General features: G+C 44.2%; 1 protein-coding gene across 2 annotated transcripts in view; it reads left to right on the top strand.

Moving 5' to 3' along the window:
• The first annotated feature begins 1,628 nt into the window (after positions 1-1,628).
• The window catches only part of AUNIP (aurora kinase A and ninein interacting protein), a 38,209-nt gene continuing 21,443 nt past the window's right edge, over positions 1,629-18,394 (top strand). The window contains exon 1 of one of the 2 annotated variants that reach the window (XM_003934838.3): positions 1,629-1,796. In XM_003934838.3, the coding sequence (XP_003934887.2) occupies positions 1,719-1,796 (78 nt within the window). In that variant the 5' untranslated portion in view covers positions 1,629-1,718. Of the gene's footprint in view, positions 1,797-14,835; positions 17,819-18,394 lie in introns of those variants that run through there. The other variant, XM_039473864.2, reaches the window with a different exon arrangement.

Genomic DNA, 18,394 nt, shown 5'->3' with positions numbered 1-18,394 from the left:
CAGGGTGGAGGGAGCAGTTCTTGTTTATCTTTGCTGGGGGATGGGATTGGGGCCTTAGATATCATATCTATATATACAGATTTGTTTGGCAAGAAAGTAGGGGGCAGTTTTATTACTAAAGTTTTATAAGCAGTTAATGTGTTTAAAATATACGTAATCCTACTTTATAATCTGACAAAGATTTTTTTTTTTGTTTGTTTTTTCTTTCAATTAAGGAGGGTTTTTTGTTTGTTTGCTTTTTAGTGGAGGGGACAAGGGTGTGCACACTCCATCACACATATTGAGGCCCCTCGCATGCACTCCAAAGGAGTATTTTATGTTAACTCTTCTAATACTGCTTTTTCCGTAGTACACAGCAGTATATATACAATGAAGGAAAATTAGGAAGATAAGAAGAAAACCCACATTAATTAGAAATACCATTTCACTGCTAAAATATCGTGGATGACCTTGTAAGACATACACACATGTAAAATATGTGTATATAAATAAATATTTTGATATAGGCCGGGTGTGGTGGCTTACGCCTATAATCCCAGCACTTTGGGAGTCTGAGGCAGGTGGATCACTTGAGGGCAGGAGTTTGAGACCAGCCTGACCAACATGGCAAAAACCCATTTCTACTAAAAATACAAAAACTAGCTGGGCATGGTGGCACACACCTGTAGTCCCAGCTACTTGGGAGGCTGAGGTGGGAGGATCTTGTGAGCCTACGAGGCTGAGGCTGCAGTGAGCTGAGATTGTGCCACTGTTACTCCAGCCTGGGTGACAGAGCGAGAGGCTCTGTCCACCGTGAAGACAGGCTCTGGCTGCAGAGATGGCGCAGGCTCCTGGCCGATCTGAGGTGGACTGGGCAGGAGGTGGCTGAGTTTCTGACCCTTTCAAAAAAAAATTAAAGATGTTTTTCATATATTCAAATATACTACATGTAAAAATTACATATAATATACACATATTTCATCTATGGAGATTGTGGTTAGGAACGGAAGGATGGGTGAGGTGCCAGCATTTTTGCATTTCCACGGGGTTTTCTAAATTCACAAAGTACTTGCACAAACTTCATTTGATCCCTCTTTAAAATCCGGCACAGTAAACGGTGAAAGCAGGACTGAAAGCCTCTTGACCCCAAAATGTAACTTCTTCAAAATCCTCTTCCATGTGGCCTCGTAGTTACGCTTACATTAAAAAAAAAAAAAAATTACCGAAGTGGTTCGTACCCTCGAGTGTCGGTAACCATTTAGGTCGAGGACTCCCGGTGTGGGGTCGTCGGGCGCCATCTCCGCTCCGCAGCTTCCTTCTTGGGGTGATGGCAAAGATTCAGGGATGACACGAGCAAAGTCCTAAACCCGGGGTAGTTATTATATTTACTGTAAGAAATTTTCAATGCAGCAAAAAGAAAATGCACATTTCTGAGGCTGTTGAGAACCGTTCATACAGCAGCTTCCGGAATCCGGTCTTGAATGAGCAGATCAGAAAGAACGCACACTCCTTTGCGCAGGGAAAGACACAGCACTCACTCTAGCACCCGCAGCGAAAGTTAGCGGTGGGCGGGGCAAAGAGAAGGGGGCGGGACCTTGTCGGGGCGGGGCTAGCGCCCGGGGCGGCAGCGGCGTAGTCCCGCCCCCAGCGTTGGCGCGAGATCCGAACGTCTGCGGCAGCGGTTCCGTCGTTCCCTGAGTCCGCGCCGGTGTCCTGCGGGCTTACTCTCCTCAGCGACCATGAGGCGGACGGGCCCCGAAGAGGATGCCTGTGGCGTCTGGCTGGACGCGGCGGCGTTGAAGAGGCGGAAAGTGCAGGTGGGACGCTGGGGGATGAGAGGGCGTCGGGGGACCGGCAGGGCCTGGAGGCGTAAGACGGGAGGAGTGTGGGGGACACCTGGAGGTGATGGAGGCGAAGTCGGGGACGGAGAAGGGAACACAGTGTTGGGGATTCACAGGCGAGAGGGAAGAAGGTTGAAAACTGGGGTTCGGGGAGCGTTAGAGACAAGCTGCCTCGGAACACCCCGTCCGCGCCAGCCGACTCCCCTCACTGACGGCTCTGCAGCTGCGGTCCCGAACGCCGATCTCGGGTGCTGCGATGAAGCAAAGCCTGATTACGGCCATCTGGGCGGCTCGGGGGAGGGCAGGGAAGACAGGTGTTTGTTATCCGTACTTGTAAATTCCTGTTTTACACATGCCTGTAAAATCCGGTGTTTTTTTTTGTTTTTGTTTTTTTAAACTGCCTCCACAAAAGTCACAGGATAAAGTATTGCATGTCTGTCACAAGGTGACAAACTGTCACTGTGCCTGTTACAAGCTGATAGATTATCTCAGTCCTGAAACTCCCCTAGGCCCCTCTCACCCCATATAAACCCCTCGTTCGATTGTTACGGGGTTAACTGAACTTGCTGGCCTGACTTTGGGTCTCTTCCTTGTCTCGGCTGACCTTCCAGGGAGGGGTGGGGGGGGCGGAAGGAAGCGCGTGCCGGGGCGGGGCGGGGAGGAGCGGGGCGTGGCCGGCGGCGGGGTTCCGGTGTGGGAGGGGCGGAGGGAAAGCTCGCCCTGAGCAGTCTAACTGAGCAGGCTCCCTAGGAGCCCGGAGTCCCTGCACGACGTCCTAGCAGAGGCTGGAGGATTGGGAGATAGATGCGAAGGCAGATTTGGGAAATTCTCACCCCAGGGTCTGTTTCCACCCAATTTGCCAGGTTGCGGGCCATCTACCTGCCCAGAACCGGTAACTTTGAGGGGAAAAGTAGAAGCTCTGGGAAGCGGAGCTGGCCTCCTATCTACTGAGCAATCACTGGGTGCCGGATACTGCCTTAGATACTGAATATGGGTTATAGGTATCCTCTTTCTTGTGGAAATGAGGAAACTGAGGTTGAGTAACTAACTTAGGCCTGCCCAACTAGGAGGAGCTGGCAGTCACAGTCAGGTCTGTCACCTAGGCAGGATGCTCTTCAGTCATTATAAAGAAACAAGTGTGAGATAATAATCGTTCCTGTTTATTGAGCATTTTATGCTGGTGCTAAGTATTTTAGATACGTTATCTTGTTTGGTACAATTCTATGTAGTAGATAGTGTAAGGATATCCATTTTATACACAGAAAACAGGCTCAAAACAGACACCAGGGGCAGGATTCTTGCTCTCAAGTTGCTCACAGTCTTATAGGGAAGAAAAGAGGTATATAAATAATAAAAATACCCAATCTTTATTGAGTGCTTTCTAAGTGTCAGGCACTTTGCTGGGACTTTATATACCTTATCAATGGCAGGTACTCACCAAAATTCAATAAAATAGATTTTGTGATTATCCTGGTTTTATAAATGAAAAATTTGATTGTTTTATTTTTTTAAAAATGATCAGGCTGGGCACCGTGGCTTACTGTAATCCCAGCACTTTGGAAGACCGAGACAGGTGGATCACGAGGTCAGGTGTTCGAGACCAGCCTGGCCAATATGGTGAAACCCTGTCTCTATTAAAAATACAAAAATTAGCTGGGCATGGTGGTGGGTGCCTGTAGTCCCAGCTACTTGGGAGGCTGAGGCAGAAGAATCGCTTGAACCCGGGAGGCAGAGGTTGCAGTAAGCTGAGATCATGTCACTGTACTCCAGCCTGTGTGACAGAGCAAGACTTCGTCTCAAAAAAAAAAAACCACAAAAAACCAAAATGTGCAATGGCTATTTATTACTCCTTGAATTAGGAATAAGCCGTTTATACCCCCCTTAGAATACTCTTTTTCTTTTTTTTTTTTGGGAGATGGAGTCTTGCTCTGTCGCCAAGGCTGGAATGCAATGGAGTGATCTTGGCTTACTGCAACCTCTGCCTCCCAGGTTCAAGTGATTCTCTTGCCTCAGTCTCCTGAGTAGTTGAGATTACAGTCATCTGCTACCACACACAGCTAATTTTTTTTTTTTTTTTTGAGACGGAGTTTTGCTCTTGTTACCCAGGCTGGAGTGCAATGGGGCGATCTCGGCTCAACGCAACCTCCGCCTCCTGGGTTCAGGCAATTCTCCTGCCTCAGCCTCCTGAGTAGCTGGGATTACAGGCACACGCCACCATGCCCAGCTAATTTTTTGTATTTTTAGTAGAGACGGGGTTTCACCATGTTGACCAGGATGGTCTTGATCTCTCGACCTCGTGATCCACCCGCCTTGGCCTCCCAAAGTGCTGGGATTACAAGCCTGAGCCACCGCGCCCGGCCAAACAGCTAATTTTTATAGTTTTAGTAGAGACGGGGTTTCACCATGTTGGCCAGGCTGGTCTCGAACTCCTGACCTTGTGATCCACCCACCTCGGCCTCCCAAAGTGCTGGGATTATGAGCGTGAGCCACCGCGCCCAGCCAGAATACATTCTTGAATGACATGGGATGGGTAGGAAACTTGTATACCACTTGGATTTATTAATTAATTTTTTTTTTTTTTGAGACGGAGTTTCGCTCTTGTTACCCAGGCTGGAGTGCAATGGCGCGATCTCGGCTCACCGCAACCTCCGTCTCCTGGGTTCAGGCAATTCTCCTGCCTCAGCCTCCTGAGTAGCTGGGATTGCAGGCATGTGCCACCATACCCAGCTAATTTTTTGTATTTTTAGTAGAGACGGGGTTTCACCATGTTGACCAGGATGGTCTCGATCTCTCGACCTCGTGATCCACCCGCCTCGGCCTCCCAAAGTGCTGGGATTACAAGCTTGAGCCACCGCGCCCGGCCTAATTAATTTTTGAGACAGGGTCTCACTCCGTCACCCAGGCTGGAGTGCAGTGACGTAATCACGACTAACTGCAGCCTCAACAGCCCCGGGCAGTTGAGGTGATCCTCCTGCCTTAGCCTCCTGAGTAGCTGGGACTACAGGCATAGTTCCACAGCTCATTTTTTTGTAGAGATAGGCTTTCACTGTGTTGCCCAGGCTGGTCTTGAACTCCTGAGCTCAAGTGATCTGCCCACTGTGGCCTCCCAAAGTGCTGGGATTACCAGTGTGAACTATCACACCTGGCCTCCAATTTAATTTAGAAAGAAGACAGAAATAGAACTAGAAAGAGTTCAGGAGAGAAAGAAAGGGAATATCCCACAGGGAAGAGGAGAGCCAATATTTGTCTGTTTTTTTTTTTTTTTTTTTTTTTTTTGAGATAGTCTTGCTCTGTCACTCAAGCCGGAGTGGTGCAATGGCATGATCTCAGGTCACTGCAGCCTCCACCTCCCAAATTCAAGTGATTCTCTGCTTTAGCCTTCCGAGTAGCTGGGATTATGGGCATGTGTCACCACAACTGGCTAATTTTTGTATTTTTAGTAGAGACAGGATTTTACCGTGTTGGCCAAGCTGGTCTAGAACTCCTGGCCTCAGGTGATCCATCCAGCTCAGACTCCCAAAGTGCTAGGATTACAGGCATGAGCCACCACGCCTGGCCTGTCTATAACTCTTATACCCCAAATCATACGTTTTCCTTGGCAGTGTTGCGGTGAAAACATTTGTCCTGTTGATGTAGTGTATGGCAGGTATAGAATCTTCCAGGGTCTCTAGGCCCTTACCTTACTCTGATTTCTGGAGGCCTGGACCTTATGACCATGCTCACTAACACCATTTCTCCTTCTTGTTACTTGATTCCCAAAGATACTTGTTAAAAACTTTGGTTCCTGACTGTTATCTATTGCTCTGATTTCCAACCCAGAGAAGAGTACTAAAGATTCCTTTTCACAAGGTGCCTCTTCCTAGAGTGGCTATCAAATAGGCACAACAGTACTTTGAGATTTAATGTCAGGGATAGATGCAGCTGTGTTTTTGGAAACATGCTTCTTCCCACTTGATCTCTAAACAGCACTTTGGGAAGCTGAGACAGGAGGATCACTTGAGGCCAGGAATTTGAGACCACCCTGGGCAACATAGTGAGAGCCCAACTCTACAAAAAATAAAAAATGTTTATCATGGGTGAAGAAGTGTGGGAATTTTAATGTATGTCTACAAATTCTTCAGTACTTTTCCTTTTAAAAGATAGAACTTAATTCCTCTTTCTTTGAGCATAGGCAGTATTTCATGACTCCAATGAATAGAATGTGGTAGGTTAGTGTTAGAATCTGAGTCTAAGCCTGGCCAACATGGTAAACCCCATCTCTACTAAAAACAAAAATTAGCCAGGCTTGGGTGGTGGGTGCCTGTAATCCCTGGCTACGCAGGAGGGTGAGGCAGGAGAATTGCTTGAAGTTGGAGAGTGGAGGTTGCAGTGAGCCAAGGTTGTGCCATTTCACTCCAGACTGGGTGACCAGTCTGGAAGTCCAGAAGGACCTTTATTATTAAAATAATCATTTTGAATCCTGCTCTGTCCCCTGCCCTCTTCCAGCCCCACCCATCCCTGGTCTTGAAAAAAGGACTAATCAGTGGGCACGTCAAGGGCCCAGAGGGCAGGGAGATGCCACCGTGCTTCTCTGTCACTGTAAGAAGGCTGACCAGCCATGTCTGCCTCCTCCATTTGAGTGAGTTCCTTCCTGTGCTCACAGGGAGGGGCTGGTCCTTCCCCTCGGTGCCGGCTCTCTGTTACAATGCCTCAAAAGACACGGAACACAGGCCTACAACCGTCCCAACTGCTAATTCTTTTCCTTTCATTTTGCTTTCTAAAAGCAGTTTGTTATACTATTCATAACATCGTAGAGTTTAATTTCATGTCATTTTGGATCTTATATAAAAATGTGAGGATTTGGATTTTTAAAAAGAACGACTCCATTTCAGGTAGCCACTTTTGATGTTAACATATAGTGAGTCCAATGTATGGTTTAGTAGTAAAGACATTGACCGTCACAGACCAAAAAAAAAAAAAAAAGAAAAGAATTCTGAGGCCGGGCGTGGTGGCTCACGCCTGTAATCCTAGCACTTTGGGAGGCCGAGGCGGGCGGATCACGAGGTCAAGAGATCGAGATCATCCTGGTCAACATGGTGAAACCCCGTCCCTACTAAAAATACAAAAATTAGCTGGGCGTGGTGGCGCGTGCCTGTAATCCCAGCTACTCGGGAGGCTAAGGCAGGAGAATTGCCTGAACCAGGAGGCAGAGGCTGTGGTGAGCCGAGATCGCGCCATTGCACTCCAGCCTGGGTAACAAGAGCGAAACTCCGCCTCAGAAAAAAAAAAAAAAAAAAAGAATTCTGAGCCTGGGTTATAAATGACATCGCAGCTATAACTTCATTGTCTCTTTGGGAGAAACCAGATGTCATGTTGCAAGGACACTCAAGCAGCTCTGTGGAGAGTTTCATGCAGTGAGGAGCTGAGTCCTTTTGCCAACAGTTGTGTGCATGAAGGAGTCATTTTGAAAATGGATACTACACCTCTGATTGATACCTTGAATACAGCCTCGCTAGATCCAACCATCTAGGCTTAACCCAGATTCTTCATGCACAGAAGTTGTGAGATAATAAATGCCTGGCTAGATTTCAGAATTGCCATTGACTGATGACCCGCTTGTACCTCTTATATTTCCTCCTTTTTGAACAAAATGTCTATAACAGTTATGCTTGTTCCAAATTGTATGTTAGATATATGAGGGAGAATAATTTTTCTTTTTTTTTTCTTTTTTTTTTTTTTTTTTGAGATGGAGTTTCACTCTTGTTACCCAGGCTGGAGTGCAATGGCGCGGTCTCAGCCCACCACAACCTCCGCCTCCTGGGTTCAGGCAATTCTCCTGCCTCAGCCTCCTGAGTAGCTGGGATTACAGGCATGCGCCACCATGCCCAGCTAATGTTTTGTATTTTTAGTAGAGACGGGGTTTCACCATGTTGACCAGGATGGTCTCGATCTCTTGACCTCGTGAGCCACCACGCCCGGCGGATAATTTGTTTTTAGTTCACAGGCCTACAGATCTAAAGGAACTGTACTTAAACTACACTTTTGGACTTCACATGTACCTGTTTTAGATGCGAGTATCCTTGATATTGAGCTAATGCTGTAAAGAGATGAGACTTTTTATAGAGTTTGGGGAGGGAAGAAGTATATTTTGCATATGGGAAGAATGTAAGTAATTTGGGTCCAGAAGGTGGACCGTGATGGTTTTAAAATATGTCCACACACTTTCCTTCAAGAGGTAGAGCTTCATTTTCCTGTCCTTATGTTTGGATTGGACTTGGTAACTTGCTAACTTGCTGTTTTTTGGTTTTGTTTTGTTTTCTCTTTTTTGAGATGGAAATTGCTCTGTTGCCCAGACTGGAGTGCAGTTGCACAATCTTGGCTCACTGCAATCTCTGCTTCCCAGATTCAAGCAATTCTCCTGCCTCAGCCTTCTGAGTAGCTGGGATTACAGGCATGCACCACCATACCCAGCTAATTTTTGTATTTTTAAGAGAGACAGGGTTTCACCATGTTGGCCAGGCTGGTCTCGAACTCGTAACCTCAGGTGATCCACTTGCCTTGGGCTCCCAAAGTGCTGAGATCACAAGTGTGAGCCACTGTGCCCGGCCTTAACTTGCTTCTAATGAATCGACTATTGCAGGAACTGATGGTGTGTAATTTTTTTCAGATTGGGCCAGAAATGGCATTGTGACCTCTTTTGATTACTCACTCTGGGATAAGCTAGCTTCCATATTGCTATATGAGGCCTGCTAATAGCCATGATAGTGAGCCATCTTGGAAGTGGATCCTTCAGCCCCAGTTAAGGCTTCAGATGATTGTAGCCTGAGCCAACATCATGAATGCAACCTATGAGAGACCCTGAGCTAACCATCAAGCTAACCAACCTGAGAAACTGTGTGAGATAAGTGTTTTATTGTGTTTTTTGTTTTGTTTGTTTTTTTGAGATGAAGTGGTACTCTGTCACCCAGGCTGGAGTGCAATGGCACGATCTCGGCTTACTGCAAACTCCGCCCTCCAGGTTCAAATGAGTCTCCTGCCTCAGCCTCCTTAGTAGCTGGGATTACAGGCATCTGCCACCATGCCTGGCTAATTTTGGTATTTTTAGTACAGCTAGTGCTCGACTTACGACCACGATTGGTTCCGACAGACCGGTCATAACACGATTTGGTTGTAAGTTGAGTAGGCTATATGTACAGTACTGTGAAATGATGTTATAAAAATCTTTAAGTCATATTTTATCATAATTTTCTTTCATTATTGTTATATATCATAATTTTCTTTGTTCATTTTATGCCATTTGTATCATCTCTACACCATTTTGTTTCTTATTTTTACATTCGTCAGGTTTAAGTAAAACACTGCATTACCAGTACAACTGGTTTAATATTTGCAAAACATACAAAATTACAAAATACAGGCGCATACAAAAATACAAAATATAGGTGTAAAAAATACCATAGGAAACATTTTCCCAATTGCAAAACATATCAAAATACATAAACATTTACGAAACATTTTATTGGCCACTGGTGCTTGGCTGTGGATTGTCGATGTCGTCATCTGAGGCAGCAGTTGGGGTTACTGGAGTTGGTTTTCTCATAAACATGGTGAGCTTTGTCTGAATTGTGTGTTTCTTTTTTTCTTCATAAATTTCACGATACGGACGAAAGACATCGTGCGCCATCCGTTCAATCCTTGCAAATCGTTCGATGTTTGGGTCCATTGCTTCGAAATGTATAAGAAGTTTATTCAGTAAAGATAAACCGTCTCATAATCCCTTAGTGGTGAACTTTCTTTCTGGCTCCTCCTCTTCTTTCTCTGCTTCTCTTCTTTCTTCTTCCGCCACTCTTTCTTCTTCCAGTTCGATTAGCTCTTCATTTGTAAGTTTGTCAACATTGAAAATCTGTTCTGCTAGATATCCCTCATCTGTAATTAATTCATCCAGAGTATCAACAAACTTATGTGCTCCTTCCTCATCTGCACTCGCTGCTTCTCCAGTCACTCGAACACTATGCATTTGGAATCTTTTCTTGAATCTCTGGAACCAGCCAGTGCTTGCTACAAATTCTTGACTGTAATCTTCTCCAGCATGCTCCTTCAGAGTCTGAAATAGACTTCTCGCCTTCATCTGCACAGTAAAAAGACTTAATGGTGTCCGTTTTTGAATTTGATCTTCCATCCAAATATATAGCAATGTCTCCATTTTGTGGATGGGCCTGCTTCGTTGCTTTGTTACAACTGTTGATCACATGGGTGCAGAACCTTTCACAGCTTCACGAATTCTTTATCTTTCAAAATCGTCAACACAGTCGAGTGTGGAGTGTGATAACTTCGTATCACGTGCGATCACATTCACTTTCTTTCCTCCTTCATACTGCTTAATTACCTTCATTTTTGTGTAGAGATCGATGGCCTTTCTTTCCTTCTTGGCAGGCTGAGGCGTAGACAAAGACAATTTCCTCTTGGTAGACATCTTGGGACGGGTTTGATGAAAAATATCAAAGACACAAAACACAAATTGCTGTATCGAGTCTGGGATAACAGTTGAAATGGTGCATGCGGAGATGGTAGTGCTGCCGGAAGCTGGTCCGCACTGTCGTAGGCCCAGCTGGGCAACGTTTGCGCTGCCAGACGCGGAGCAGTCATGGCTAGCGATTGTGGTCGTAAAGTCGAATGGTCGTAAGTTGATTTCACCACATTAGCCATGCTTGTCTCGAACTTCTGACCTCAGGTGTTCCACGTGCCTCAGCTACCCAAAGTGCTGGGATTACAGGAGTGAGTCACTGCGCCTGGCCAAATGTTATTGTAGAAGCTTCTAAGTTTTGTGGCAATTTATTACACAGCAATACAACACTAATGCAGCTAATGTTCGGAAATATTTTGTGAACAATATTTGGAGACTATGATACCCTCTTTTAATTGTGGAGATCAACAAGGAAAAAGGGCTTGAACAATACTATAATCCAAGTAGACCTAACAGACAAAATTATAGAACAGTCCATGCAACAACAGCAGAATACAGTCTTCTCCATGACACATGGAACATTCTCTACAAATACTAGGTCACAAAACAAATTCAATAAATTTAGAAAGATGGAAATCATACAAAGTATATTCTCCATCCATAATGAAATGAAAGTAGAAATCAGCAACAGAAGAAAAAGTAGAAAATTCACAAATAGGTTGAAACTAAACAGCACATTTCTAAATAACCAAGGGTCAAAGAAGAAATCAAAAGAAAAATTATAATAGAAAGTACTTTGAGATAAATCAAAACAAAAATATAGTGCACCAAGATTTATGGGATGCAAATAAGACTATGCTTAGAGGGATATTTATAGCTGTAAGTGCTTTCCTTAAAAAGAATCTCTGCCAGGCTTATGCCTGTAATCCTAACACTTTAGGAGGCTGAGGTGGGTGCATCACCTGAGGTCAGGAGTTCAAGACCAGACTGGCCAACATGGTGAAATCCTGTGTCTACTAAAAATACTAAAATTAGACAGGCATGGTGGTGGGTGCTTGTAATCCCAGCTACTCAGGAGGCTAAGGCAGGAGAATCGCTTGAACCCAGGAGGGGGAGGTTGCAATGAGCAGAGATCGTGCCATTGTACTCCAGCCTGGGCAAAAAGAGTGATACTCCGACTCAAAAAACAAAACAAAACAAAACAAAAAACACTCAACGTAATCTTCTACCTTAAGAAACTAGAAAAAGAAACACAAGGCTGGATGCACAGTAGCTCACGCCTATAATCCCAGCACTTTGGGAGGCCGAGGCGGGTGGATCACGAGGTCAAGAGATCGAGACCATCCTGGTCAACATGGTGAAACCCCATCTCTACTAAAAATAAAAAAGTTAGCTGGGCACGGTGGCGCACGCCTGTAGTCCCAGCTACTCAGGAGGCCGAGGCAGGAGAATTGCTTAAATCCAGGAATTGGAGGTTGCGGTGAGCCGAGATCATGCCATTGCACTCCAGCCTGGGTAATAAGAGTGAAACTCTGTCTCAAAAAAAAAAAAAAGAAAGAAAGAAACACTAAATCCAAAGTGAGAAGGAAAGACATAATACAATTTAGAGTGAAAATAAATAGTAAAGAAAAAAATCAATATCAAAAGTTGGTTCTTTGCAAAGATCAGCAGACTCAACACATCTTTAGCTAGACTGATGAAGGATAAGAGAGCACAGTGGCTCACACCTATAATCCTAGCATTTTAGGAGGCTGAGGTAGGAGGATCCCTTGAGCCCAGGAGTTTAAGACCAGCCTGGGCAACATAGGGAAATCCTGTCTCTACAAAAAAAACTATAAAAATTAGCCTGGTGTGGTGGTGCATGCCAGTAGTTGCAGCTACTCAGGAGGCTGAGGTGTAAGGATCATTGAACCCAGGGAGGTTGAGGCTGCAGTGGGCTGTGATTGAGCCACTGTACTCCAGCCTGGGTAACAAAGTGAGACCCTGTCTCAATCAGTAAGAGGCCAGGTGAGGTGGCTCAAAAAACCCCATCTCTACCAAAAATACCAAAATTAGTTGGACATAGTGGTGCGTGCCTGTAGTCCCAGGTACTCAGGAGGCCTAGGCAGGAGAATTGCTTGAACCCAGGAGACAGAGGTTGCAGTGAGCTGAGGTCATCCACTGCACTCCAGCCTGGGCAACAGAGTGAGACTCCATCTCAAAAAAGAAAATAAAAAGAGATAAAAAGAATTAACAGGCCGGGCGCGGTGGCTCAAACCTGTAATCCCAGCACTTTGGGAGGCCGAGGCGGGTGTATCACGAGGTCGAGAGATCGAGACCATCCTGGTCAACCTGGTGACACCCCGTCTCTACTAAAAATACAAAAAATTAGCTGGGCATGGTGGCACGTGCCTGTAATCCCAGCTACTCAGGAGGCTGAGACAGGAGAATTGCCTGAACCCAGGAGGCGGAGGTTGCGGTGAGCCGAGATCGCGCCATTGCAGTCCAGCCTGGGTAACAAGAGCGAAACTCCGTCTCGGAAAAAAAAAAAAAAAAGAATTAACAAGAGAATACTATAAACGATTATATGTGAACACATTTAGATAACTCAGATGAAATGGACAAATTCCAAGGAAGTCACAGACTACCAAACTTGTCTCAAGAAACAGATAAAAAATCAACTGACTGTAAATGTAAAGGTTTACTTCTGGACTTTCAGTTCAATTCCTTTGGCCTGCAGACCTACAACAAAGAGATTAAATTAGAAATTTAAAATCTTCTTGCAAAGAAAATTCTAGGTCCAGACAGTTTCACTGGTGAATTCTACCAAACCATTTAAATAATTATACCAATGCTTCAGGCTCTCCCAAAAATATAGAAGAGAACACTTTCCAACTCATTTTGAGGCCAGTATTACTCTGATACTAAAACTAGACCAAGATATCAGAAGAAAAGAAAATTATGGGCCAATATCCTTTATGAATACAGATACGAAAATACTCAACAACAAAATACTAGCAAACCAAATCTAGCAACACATAAAAAGGATTATACATCGTGATCAAGAGGAATTTGTCTCAGGAATGCAAGGTTGGTTTACATTTTAAAACCAATTAATATACTAATTGCATAAAAGACAAAAACTACATAATCATCTCAGTAGACACAGAAAAAGCATTTGACATCATTTTGCGATTAAAATACTCAACAAACTAGGAATAGAAGGGAATTTTCTCAGCCTCATAACGGGCATCTATGAATACTCATAGTTAATATCATACTTAATGGAAGAAGACTGAATGTTTCCATCTCTAAGATCAGCAACAAGACAAAGATCTTGCCACTCTGTTTACCATTGTATAGAGATTTTATCCAGGGAAATTTAGCAAGAAAAAGAAATAAAAGATACCCAGATTGAAAAGGAAGAAGTTAAAATTCTCTCTTTTTGCAGACAATATGATCTTATATATAGAAAACCCTAAGGAATCCACTTAAAAAATTAGAAAAAATGAGTTTAGCCGGGCGCAGTGGCTCATGCCTGTAATTCCAGCACTTTGGGAGGCCAAGGCGGTGGATCACGAGGTCAAGAGATTGAGACCATCCTGGTCAACATAGTGAAACCCCATCTCTACTAAAAATATAAAAAATTAGCTGGGCATGGTGGCACGTGCCTGTAATCCCAGCTACTTAGGAGGCTGAGGCAGGAGAATTGCCTAACTCAGGAGGCGGAGGTTGTGGTGAGCCGAGATTGCGCCATTGCACTCCAGCCTGGGTAACGAGTGAAACTCCGTCTCAAAAAAAAAAAAGAGAAAAAATGAGTTTAGCAATGTGACAGGATACAAAAATCAGTTGTACTTCTATATAGTAGGATCTTATCCAAAAATGAAACTAAGGAAATAATTTCATTTACAATAGAATAAAATACTTAGGCATAAATTTAACAAAAAATTGCAAGACGTACACTGGAAACTATAAAACTTGTTGAAATAAATTAGAAATCTAAATAATGGAAAGATATTACATGTTCCTTGATCAGAAGACTTAATATTATTAAGATAGGAGTACTTCCCAATTGATCTACAGAATGAATCAGTGCAATCCCTATCAATATCTCAGTTATTCTTTTTGCAGATATTGACAATCTGATCCAGAAATTCATGACATCCAAGGGATCCAGAAAAGCCAAAACAAGCTTGAAGAGTAACAAAGTTGGAGGAATCACGAATACTGATTTCAAAATTACTATATAGTTAGAGTACTTAAGATGGTTTGATACTGTCATAACGATAGACATACTAAGGCCGGGCGCAGTGGCTCAAGCCTGTAATCCCAGCACTTTGGGAGGGAGGCCAAGGCGGGTGGATCACAAGGTCAAGAGATCGAGACCATCCTGGTCAACATGGTGAAACCCTGTCTCTACTAAAAATAAAAAACATTTGCTGGGCATAGTGGCACGTGCCTGTAATCCCAGCTACTCAGGAGGTTGAGGCAGGAGAATTGCCTGAACCCAGGAGGCGGAGGTTGCGGTGAGCTAAGACCACGCCATTGCACTCCAGCCTGGGTAATAAGAGTGAAACTCCGTCTCAAAAAAAAAAAAAAAAAAAAAGACATACTATAGACCTAAGGAATTGAAAGTCCAGGAATAAACTCTTACATTTACAGTCAGTCAGTTGATTTTTTTTTTTTTTTAGAATCAGGGTCTTGGCCGGACACGGTGGCTCATGCATATAATCCCAGCACTTTGGGAGGCTGAGGCAGGTGGATCATGAGGTCAGGAGATTGAGACCATCCTAGCTAACATGGTGAAACCTTGTCTCTACTGAAAATACAAAAATTAGCTGGGCATAGTGGTGTGCACCTGTAGTCCCAGCTACTCAGGAGATTGAGGCAGGAGAATCGCTTGAACCCGGGAGGTAGAGGTTGCAGTGAGCTGAGATTGCACCACTGCACTCCAGCCTGGGCGACAGTGAGACCCTGTCTCGAACAAACAAAATAACACAAAATGGTATATCTATACAATGGAATATTATTTCGCAATATAAAGGAATCGAGTACTGATACATGCTACAACATGGATGGACCTCCAAACATTAGGCTCAGTGAAAGAAGCCAGTCACAAAAGACCAGATATTATATGATACGTAAAAGGCCCAGAATAGGCAAATCTGTAGAACGTAAGTCAGTGATTTCCTGGGCCTGGAGTAGGATGGGAATGAGGAATGACTGCTAAGGCTAGAGGGTTTCTTTTGGGGAAAAAGAACTGTTCTATTAGATTAGGTGATAATTACACAACTTCTTAAGTATACTAAAACTTAACTGTATACTTAAATGGGCAAATTTTATGGTGTGTGAATTGTATTTCAATAAAGCTGTTTTAAAAGAAAAGCTCTTTGTGGAAGAGTTAGACCTTAAAGGGCCAGGTTTTTTTGGGAAAGCAATGGGAGTGCAGTGGGACAATATGAATAGTGCCACAGAAGGAGGAAATACAAGTGATGTTTGTGAAATGTGAAATGAAAGTTAAGGAGTCTTGAAGACTACCATAGTTTTGACACCAACAGCAGGTTTGGGGGTCCCAAAACCATTCTTGGGTTTCATAATTTGCTGTATGTACTCATAGAACTCACTAAATGCTGTTACGGTTACAGTTTATTGCAGTGAGGAGACACAAATGAAAATCAGCCAATGGCAGGGGCATAGTTTGTTGGAGAACTGGAAGATAGTCTTCAAGAGGACTAGTGTCTAGGAGAAGTTAGGCCCAAACAGAAAGGTGCGGCCGTATAAGAGTTCAAAGGAGCTATATCCCGTGGGTTCCTGGGGAGTGGCATGAATTCGGAGAAGAGCAATAGGTAGAAGGGATACCCAGTCTTTCTTTAGTTGAAGGGTGAGCTTGGTAAGATGTGTTTTTAGGAGGCCATTAGCTTTCTCTACTTTCTCTGATGACTAAGGGTGGTAAGGGGTGTGAAGATTCCATTGAATGCTAAGGGCCTGAGAGACTGCTTGAGTGATTTGGCTAATGAAAGCAGGACCATTTTTAGATTGGATAGAAGTAGGCAGGCTAAATAAGGGAATGATATCACTTAACAGACAAGAAATAACAGCAGTGGCTTTTTTCTGTTCTAGTAGGGACCTTACCCACCCTGTAAAGGTCTACCCATACAAGAAAATGCTTAAATTTCTTGACATGGGGCATATGAGTAAAGTCAATCTGCCAATCTTGCGTGGGGGTAAATCCCGGCGCTTGGTGAGTGGGGAAGGGAGGAGGTTTTAAAAATCCCTGGGGGTTGGTGGAGTGCCAGATGGAGCACTGCATGTAATTGTTTTAAGTATGGACTTCCATGAAGGGAAGGAGACAAGAGGTTCTAAGAGATGGGCCAAAGGCTTATATCCCACATGAAAATGGTTATGGAAGGAAGAGAGGACAGAATGGGCTTATGAGGCAGGAAGAAGGAATTTTCCTTGATCCAAAAACCAATTTTCTTGAGTGGGAAGTGACTGATAGGTTAAGGATTCAGAAGGACAATAGGGGTAATTGATGAGAAAGAAAAATGTTGTCTGCTAGGAGGGGATACTGGTGGTTTGCTGCCTTTTTAGCTGTTTCATTGGCAAAAGCATTTCCTTGGGCAATGGGATCTAAAGTTTTTTGGTGCTCTTTACAGTAGACAACTCCAGCCTTGGCTGGGAGGAGAGCAGCAGCCTGAAGGAGGGCCTGCATTAAGGGAGCATTGATAATAGAAGATCCCTGTGTAGTGAGAAAGCCTCTTTCTGCCCATATAGCAGCATGGTGGTGTAGGATGTGGAAGGCATATTTAGAGTCAGTATAGATATTTACACATAGTCCCTTAGCAAGAGTAAGAGCAAGGGTTAAAGCAAGTAGTTCAGCTTGCCGAGAAGTGGTAGAGGGAGGAAGTGTAGCAGCCTCAATGATAGATGAATGGGATACAGCCACATAACCAGCTTTAGCCGGTGCTAACTGACTGAGCTTTGAAGAACTGCCATCAATAAACCATGTGTGATCTGGGTCTGGAATGGGAAAGAGAGAAATATATGGAAAGGGGGAGGATGCTATATGAATTAAGGATATACAGTCATGGGGTTTGTGGCTTGTGTTTATGTTTGATATTAGATGAGAGACAGGATTAAAATCGGGGCCATGTGCAATAGTCACAGTGGGAGTTTGTATAAAGTGTGAATACAGTTTGATAAGACGTGGAGCAGATAACAGATGTGGGAGATGCAAGGAGGATACTAAAGCTTGAAGGTTGTGAGAGCTGTATAGAGTGAGGCATAGCCTGTGACTCTGAAAGCCTCAAGAAGGAGTAGAGCAGAGGCAGCTGCTGTACACAGGCATGAGGGCCAACCTAGGACAGTGAGATCAAGTTGTTTAGAGAGGAAGGCAACAGGATGTGGACCTGGCTCTTGTGTAAGAACTCTAATTGCACAACACTGAATTTCAGCAGTATATAAGGAAAAGAATTGGGGAGAGCCAGTGCAGGAGCAGTTTGTAGAGCTATTTTTAGAGCTGTTTTTAAAGAGCAAAAAGAAGAGTGAGGAAAGGATTTAGGATCTGTGGGGTTGGGTAAGTTTCCCTTGGTGAGCTTATATAGGGGTTTGGTAAAAATGGCAAAACCTGGTATCCAAAGGCGAAAGTATCCAACTACACCCAGGAAGGAAAGGAGCTGCTGTTTGGTAGAGGGAGTTGGGGTTGAGGAGATTAACTGGATACAGTTGGTGGGGAGAGCATGGGTATTTTGTTGGATGATGATGCCCAGATAAGTGACAGATGGAGAAGAAATCTGGGCCTTAGAAGGGGACACGTGATATCCCTTTAAGAATAAGTGCTGAAGAAGCAGGAGAGTGTCTTGCTGAGAAGTTTCATAAGAGGGGCTGCGCAGGAGGTTGTCCATGTATTGAATAAGGTAAGAAGTTGAAGGACAGAAAGAGCAGGTTGTGAGTGTGAGCAAGGGCCTGACTGAAGTAGTGTGGGCTGTCCCTGAAGCCCTGAGGCAAGACAGTCCAGGTGAGTTGTTGTGACTGGTGGGTGCCAGGGTCAGTCCGAGTGAAGGTAAATAGAGGTTGGGAGGAGGGGTGTAAGGGGATGAAAAGGCATCTTTGAGATCGGGTACAGAATAATGAGTTGTGGAGGGAGGAACTG

The sequence above is a fragment of the Saimiri boliviensis genome, chromosome 11, assembly GCF_048565385.1.
Source record: "Saimiri boliviensis isolate mSaiBol1 chromosome 11, mSaiBol1.pri, whole genome shotgun sequence".
NCBI lineage: Eukaryota > Metazoa > Chordata > Mammalia > Primates > Cebidae > Saimiri > Saimiri boliviensis.
This window is presented reverse-complemented; position numbering and strand designations above follow the sequence as displayed.